The sequence below is a fragment of the Buteo buteo genome, chromosome 16 (genome assembly GCF_964188355.1).
Source record: "Buteo buteo chromosome 16, bButBut1.hap1.1, whole genome shotgun sequence".
Classification (NCBI taxonomy): Eukaryota; Metazoa; Chordata; class Aves; order Accipitriformes; family Accipitridae; genus Buteo; species Buteo buteo.
The window spans coordinates 14,871,162-14,879,031 of NC_134186.1; the positions used below are offsets into that span (position 1 = coordinate 14,871,162).

Below are 7,870 nucleotides of genomic sequence, written 5' to 3' on the forward strand. Positions count from 1 at the left end.
TGAAGCAGCAATACTTTTATTGATACAGTGTGGACCAGCACTTAAGTCTGTGGTTTTCTTTTAATTGTAGGAGAGACTGACATGAAATCAAAGAGTAAAATTGGTGGATGCAAAAACGAAGGATGTTTTAACAAAATTACTGTTGTTGGAGCTGGAGATCTTGGCATTGCGTGTGTGCTAGCAGTTGCAGCAAAGGTACATAATTATTATAAATAGCAACAGACCTGATCAACAGAGAGGTTTCCAACCTATTTCTTAGTGTATGACACATAGAAATAACTCAGCAGTTTTAATAACCATGTCACTGCTTCTCTCTTTCAGTTCTCCGAGTCATTTCTCTCTTCAGTTAACTTATGGACACACAGAAATGTTAAGTTTTTGCCTTGTTTTCTCAGTCAGCTTTTTAAATACAAAAGGTTGAATATTGAATTCACTTATTTTGAAAATCCTTAGTTAAAGGATTCTTGCCTGAGCGGTGGCCTCTCACACTTGGGATCTCCTAGTCCCCTGGAAAAAGATAGTCCGTTGATGGTCTGTACTTCATTACAGCTGTATGCTCAGAGACAACAGTAACATCAACATTTATAACTTCCCAGAGATGGTTTTGTGAGTTTTTTGTTTGTTTCATAATGAGTCATCTTCCAATTAAACTCACTAAAGTAAATTAATTTTCTTGTTATTTGACAGTAATTTTGGTCAGTAATTTTGTTTGTTTTATACACAGTACAACAAACACTGGAATTGGAGGAATACTGGTTTTTATTCCTTACCTCCACAAGAACAAGTTTTGGTTTGTTTTATTGTTGATCTGCATTATTTTTATTCATACAGGGTGCTGCAGACAAGGTGGTTCTTTTGGATATTTCTGATGGTGCAGCAAAAGGAGGGACCATGGACTTGGAGATCTTTGCTCTGCCAAATGTGGAGATCAGCAAAGGTATTAGATGTTGTTACTGGAATGGGAGCGAGTGCTGTACTGTGTGTACTTGTGCTTGTTTTAATGAGAGCAGGACATCTGGGGAGGTATAGAGGCTCTGGCATATAGACCATCTTTTTAAAAAGATGTTATCTTTTCATAGCTTCTTGCTTTTCTTCATCTTTTCAGGGCAGAATTGGGAGGGGAAGGTTCAGCAAAGCTTGCATCGCTTTTATTTCAGACTTTTTTCATTCTGTTTATAGAGGTAGAAGTATGTGAGTCTCTACTTCTCAGGTAAGAGGCTAATGCTGAAATTGGACTCGCACAGAAATAGAGAGAAGCCAAGCTACTACTTCAGTGTTGTAGGTGGGGAGGGTGAATGTTGTCCCTCAAACAGGGTTCATTTACTCGGTGTGCAAGCCAATAACACACAGCGTGGAGGTATTTTCAAATTAACTTCATTGATGCGCATGAATGGGTGCCTGTCTCAAGACAGCACACCCTTGTCTCAAAAATTCTCACATTTATACACTTAACTAATACATATTCATTGTTATTTTTCTTAATGATTGGTTCTTTCTTCTTCACCCCTCATGTAAATTAGCATGCAGATTCTGTCTTCTTCATTGTTGTCTTTTGAGTAGGTGGTATCATTTGAGTCGCAATCTCCCCATGTAGGAATTACCGTTTACCTACTTCTTCCCTAATCTTGGCAGTTCCAAGCGATTCTTCAAGGTTTATTGACGAGACCACAATCCATTACCTTTTCCAACGCAAATGTAAAGCCTCATTGTCTAATAGTTAGTTCCTAAGCCCTAAATCATGTCTAGTTATTGTTTCCCTATTTTAAACATTAACTGATGGGGGCTGTATGGAGGACTTTAGCAGCTCCCTGCTTATTTCAATCATATTGTACATATTAATTGATAACAGGAAGGAAGGGGGGGAAAAATGTATGTATGTTAGGGAATTAGAGACAGTTGTGAGAGCAGTGTTAAAAAGGCTGATAAATAAAGGTAAGTTTCAAAGTACTACTTCCCTAGATTGATGTTGATTAAACATGCACGTGGCTGATAGTTAGTTCTTAATCATTATCACTGCATATTCAAACAATTAATTCTTAACAATCTTGTCCTCAATTAGCTGTGAGTGTACAATTCAACAGAGTGGATGCCATGTTTCTGTAATTAGTGGTGATGGCTACAGTCTTTGATGGTTTTAGTCACAGAGGTTGAGGTGATGCAGCTCAAAAGCTCTTCCACAGGGGAAGCTGGAACTGACTTGAGCAACTTTCCCGTTCTTCCTTTCTTGTCTGTGGTGGTTTTATATTCCTTGTGCCTTCTGCGAGATGAAGTGGGGGCTTTCTTGTGCTTCTGATGTAATTTCTCTTATTTTGTGGTCAGGGATGTGTTCTGGTTCCACCAGGTATCTTACCTGTTTATTCTGCACCTGACATTGCCTGCTTTACATCCTTTGATCTTATATTGCAGGTTTTACTGCTAGCACGTTTTTTCCTGAACCCTGTTTGTGCAATTGTACCACAAATCTCTGTGCCTTTGTGGTTACCTATTACATACTTACATTTAGCCATGGTACAAAAAAGCTTGTATGTTGTTGCTGGCTATGCTATTAGTAGTGTTACATTATTAGAAGATGCTTATATGCTGTCACCTGTTGTTTTAGTATGCTTATATCTAGGTTTGGGGCAAGCTGATATTAATTATATCCTGCTTAGTATGTTTCTAATTTGTCAGTGCACTAGGCCTCTGCTTTGGCTTCAGCTGGTTCCAGAAGTGGTGTGACAGCCAAATTACCTTGTTTCTGTGTCCAAGCTGATCGCCTGTATGGTCCCCAGATATGCAGTTACCCGCTGAAGGCAGCTTTGACTTACGAATTTCTGCAGCAAATGTAGTTGTGTGTTTTCCTGGGCTAATAAATACATGTCTTTTACTTGAGTTAATAAATAGCCTTTTGGAACACTTCTCATGGTTGTCTGCATGTCCTAGACTGAGCTATAAGATGAAAAATTATAGAAGCCTCAGATAACGGAGTTGAAAGTCTTTCCACTTCTTTAAAATTCAGAATAAAAATGAAGCAGCCTTTTCATGTTTATTTGGTTTTTTTCCCCTCTCTTGCCAAGAAAACTTGGAAAAGCTTATCTGTCAACCCCATCTAGATGTTTTCTGGTCTCGCTCTGTAACTTTGGACAAATTGCAGTCTGCCTTCTGTGTTTGCCAACTATGAAATGGGAAAAATAGTTCTGTGGGAGAGCTGTGTTTTACAGGTGCTGTGGAAGTGCCCCAAATTCCACATTGGGCGATACGGCGGGGAGACAGGAGGGGAAGAATCCCTAACTAGGCTGGATGCTGCAGTTCAGCCTTTTAGGGTGGCTCTTCGTTTTGCATCCAGAACTTGATAGAATGACATAAATTTTAAAAACATAATTTCTTTGTATTTTCAGATTTTTCTGCTTCAGCTGATTCAAAAGTTGTGGTACTTACAGTTAATTCTCTGGGTAATGCTCAGACTTACCTTGATGTCATACAAAGCAATGTGGATTTGTTCAGAGGAATTATCCCAGCAATATCGCACTACAGTCAGAACACTGTGCTTGTTGTTGCTTCTCATCCAGGTACGTTGGTACTTCACCTAATGTTCTGTCCCTCAGCTGGCTTTCTCTTTGGCCTGTTTTAAAAATACGTTACTGCTGAATACACCCACTTAGTAAAAAATTTTTGCTACTCTGAAAGATGTTTTCCTTTTCAGCTTTGAGCAGGACACTGTCTTTGAGAGTTTTTTCTTTACTGTTACCAAGATAAAAGAAAATAGTATACTTTGTTTTGTATAAAAGGTATGTATTTCTGTATGTTTCTGTATGTAATTTCCACCTGATTGTATCTACAAGATTAGCATCCATTGGCTGTTGTCTTGTCAGTTGTGAGTTTTATGTATACATTTCTTCTGTGCAGTAAGGATAGATGCATGTGTGTTATGTGCCATATGATCAGACTCACAGACTACTAATGTACATAATGTGGTGTTTATAGTAAACACGGCAGCTATGTTTTGGTGGAAAGTTTAAATCTGTTGGGTCAGTGGTTCTGTGAAGTAAGACAAGGCAAAAGCACTACTTAAAGGGGAAAGAAGTACGTGTGAGCCTCTGTCCTGTAAACGCACTGAAGACAGCCCTTTTCTATTTCTCAAGTGCTTCTTACCCTTCCTATCATTTAGAGCTGTGGAGATGGAGAAAAGAGTGCTTGCCAAATGAAAATAAATTAAATACTGGCTGAATTAAATTTAGAAGCATGTGAGATTTTTTGGTAGAGGGAAGCATGGTGACTCATTCTGAAGTTTCAGTTGACTTCTCTTAAAACTACTTGAGCTGTGAATTTTCTTCACCCCCTCCCCACCCGACTTGGTGTTTTAGGTTGAAATAAACTACTGATATGTTTTTACATGCCTATGCCTTTTCTAAAGTAAACAACATGGTCCTGAGTTTTTTGTAATTGTGATTCGTAATCTGCAGTTGTGTTGAATTTTGAGTTGTCCTTCATTGTCAACATATTTTTCTTTCATACATAGTTGAAATAATGACATATGTGTCATGGAAGCTGAGTGCGTTTCCCAAAAGCAGAGTTATTGGAGTAGGTGCCAATCTAGATACTGAGAGATTTCAGTATATACTGACAAACCTTTTGAAAGCAGAGCCACTGGCAAAAGATGCTTGGATTATTGGTGAACAAGGGGAAGACAAAGGTAAAGTGATACTTTTATTATGACTATGAGTATATAATGTCCTGGCAGTGCTTAAGTAATTGATTAATGAAAGAATAATTGAGAAAAGTAATTAAGGTAGTCATAAGCAGCATGGTAGATTTTCTTAATAATGGTTCTAAATAATACAATTTTAGTGTGTGCCCGAGACTGAAGACCTCAAGTGGTAGCAAAAGTATTTGATATTTGTCACAGTAAAAAAACCAAGAAACATACAACCTCAAATACTTTTTATTTGGTATAACAATACAGGTTAGAGGTACAGAAAGAGGAAGAAAATGTGGTATAATATATGGTAGGTTGCTGCTAATGTAAGAATTATTAGGTATTACTTCATTTTTAAGCAAGTGTCTCTGGCCAGGTGCTACTGTAGAATTTTATTTCGGCAGTCTGGCAAACCTTAGAAGGTCATCAACTACATTTGGGTTGTTGTGGGGGAAGGAGAGTTTGGAAAGCTTGAATTTTTTGTTGTGGGTTTTTTTTTTTTTTTTCCTTCTCCCCACTTTATCTGGTACCTATTTTAGTTACTGTTTAGATATGCATTTAAATGTTGGTTGTTTCTATTTAGTACCATCGTGGACCAGCTGTAATTTAGTTGCAAATCAAATGGAACCAATGGCTGCTTGTAACTCAAGGGAAAAGGTGGCTAACAGGTAACACCATTATAATCTTAATTTTTTTTTTCTTCATATTTAGGCACTTGATGTTTGCAGAGTTTTTTCTTCAGCTCTTTATGAGGAGGAGGAAGTTTACTCTAAAATGTTGACATATTGAGTTTACAGGAAATTGTAGGTCTGAATGTCATTCACTTTCATATATGTGTATATGCCCACTGTTTTTCTGAAGTTCTCAATAATGTGCCTGTGACGACTTGCGGATAAGACAAGCTTTGTAGAATATACGCTAGAATATTAGAGCTGCCAGCTCGATTGTGGTTTTTTTTAAAAAAAACCAAAAACGTAGACAAGCCCTCTAGCACACTTTTCTCAAGAGTTTGTGTGAAAGCAGTTTTCTTCAAAGTACATGTTTGGATCAATTTATCTGATTTAATTAGCCACATATCAGTTAAACCTCTTGACAGAAAAGAGAATTGTTACAAGTGTGGGTAAAATATACACAAAGAAATTCTTTAAAGCAATTCTTAATTCCCTTCTGTTGTTTTCCAAAACAGAGAATCATGTTTTTATAGTACACTTTACCTGATACAATACACTTAATCTGTCTTTTGCATTTTACATATAAACCAAAGTAGGAATAATTAAAATCTAAACATCATGTTTTTCTCCATTTCCTGGTTTACATAGAGCTATGGAAGTTCTAAAGGGAAAAGGTCAGAGATCTTGGTCTGTTGGGCTCTCAGTTGCTGATTTGACTGACAGTATACTGAAAGATAAAAGAAAGGTTCATTCTGTATCCATTCTGGCAAAGGTAAATGTGTTACTAATATCTTTTGGTTGGCACTGTAATTATATTATTTATACTGGATATGACCAGTAATTTCAGCAGCACAGACATCTTACTTAAAGAAACTGTTCTGAAGTAGCACTACTTTTGTTACTTTCTTCCAATAACAGCTTTCAATTCTAGTCCAAAAGTGAGCAAAAATCAATTGTTGTGTTAATCTGAAACCAGTATTAAAGTGGATTATTATCCAAAAAATACAAGAGTCTAGAGGGGAAAATACGTTCAAGGTTGCTGACCAGCTCCCCCTGAATAGCTGGATTTGGCAAATGAAGAGAAATGTGTGTGTCACAGTTTCCAAGTGTTCATTATTGAATGTAGATTTTTCCAGGGGCCAAAAGAGTTGTGTGTCTTTTATGGAAGTATAAAATGGATTTTCTGCAAGTATTTTATTTGACCAGCTTTGAAACAGCTGCTTTTTCACTCCTTGATACTTTACATTGAAAAGAAGATTATGAAGCTATATTTAAATTAAAATTGTAGACTGAACCTTGCTTAAAGTTTATCCTAAGAGGCTTCATTAAAGCATTAAGTCATTTCATATGAGGAAAAAAACCATGTAGAAACATTTACTGATCACTTCTATTTACAGGCTTCAGAAGGGTGATTTGCATGTCCAGGCGTAGGGAAGTTGAGCAGCTTGCTTATTGTATCAACTACAGACATATACCTAATTTCATCATTATGTTTGAAAACATAATGTAAACATAAAGTTTTTAATTGTTTATGAACTAAATGCAGATACAGAGGAGTGACAAGTCTTTTAAACTGCAGAGTAACTACAGAATGTACATTTTGCCGTTCAGATCCTAAAAATAACCAAAATCTACAGTATAAACTTGAATTATAAGGATATAAATTCAATGAAGTCTCTCACAGAATTAATATGGGATCAATGCTCGAAAAATATTCCTTGGATAGCTCTCTTTGACTGTATTTTTTAATTTCTTTTGTTCAGTCCCAAAAGACCTAATGATACTGTACATGTGTCCCTGCTTGTTCTACCTAAGTAACTGGTTAAAGGGTGTTTTGCAGTATAAGTTTTGCCTGCATTATAGAGGTCTGATGTATCTATATTGGGAAACTCCTCCAACTGTGGCATGGTTCAAGATTTTTTTTATCTGTACAGTAATATTTTAAAGTTTCTATACAGTAACCCATTGCACAGCATCTAAAATAACTGGAATTGGACCTATACAAAACATGCCATATGATGGAATATCCTTGCTTAATGAAAATAATCAAGTTATTTTGGGTAGCTCCATGCTTCAGACAGAGCAGAAATCAGTAACTGTGTAACAGTGTTCTTTGTGTGTTATTTCAGGGATGTTGCAATATAAACAGTGAAGTATTCTTAAGTCTACCGTGTATTCTTGGAACCAATGGAGTGATTGAAATGGTCAAACTAGAAGAAGATCCACTAGTGCAAGAGAAACTGCAAAGCAGTGCAGGATCAATTCATGACCTTCAGCAGCAACTGAAACTGTAAGCAAGCACAAGGGAAACCACAGTGTCTGCTCACAAAAGTCAGAGATTTGCTAGGCAGAAAGGGTTGCTTGGTATATACGGATTTCTATATAAAACAAGAAGGTTTTTTTTACTTTGCTTTCAAAAAGTGCTTTCTCAGTTTGGGTTTAAATTATTTAATACTGCACTGCACAGTAATCTCTTATTTGAAAAGTGCACTTTTGGAAGCCAAAATGAGGAGGGTAATGTGCA

At 36.7% G+C, this 7,870-nt stretch overlaps 1 protein-coding gene across 4 annotated transcripts in view; it reads left to right on the forward strand.

Annotated features, from left to right (window-relative positions):
• Positions 1-7,870, forward strand: part of UEVLD (UEV and lactate/malate dehyrogenase domains) — a 51,902-nt gene that overhangs the window by 36,079 nt on the left and 7,953 nt on the right. For 2 of the 4 annotated variants that reach the window (XM_075047946.1, XM_075047945.1), the window contains exons 6-12: positions 71-195; positions 832-937; positions 3,378-3,548; positions 4,499-4,672; positions 5,259-5,343; positions 5,995-6,118; positions 7,476-7,636. In XM_075047946.1, the coding sequence (XP_074904047.1) occupies positions 71-195; positions 832-937; positions 3,378-3,548; positions 4,499-4,672; positions 5,259-5,343; positions 5,995-6,118; positions 7,476-7,636 (946 nt within the window). Of the gene's footprint in view, positions 1-70; positions 196-831; positions 938-3,377; positions 3,549-3,682; positions 3,768-4,498; positions 4,673-5,258; positions 5,344-5,994; positions 6,119-7,475; positions 7,637-7,870 lie in introns of those variants that run through there. The other 2 variants (XM_075047947.1, XM_075047948.1) reach the window with 2 other exon arrangements.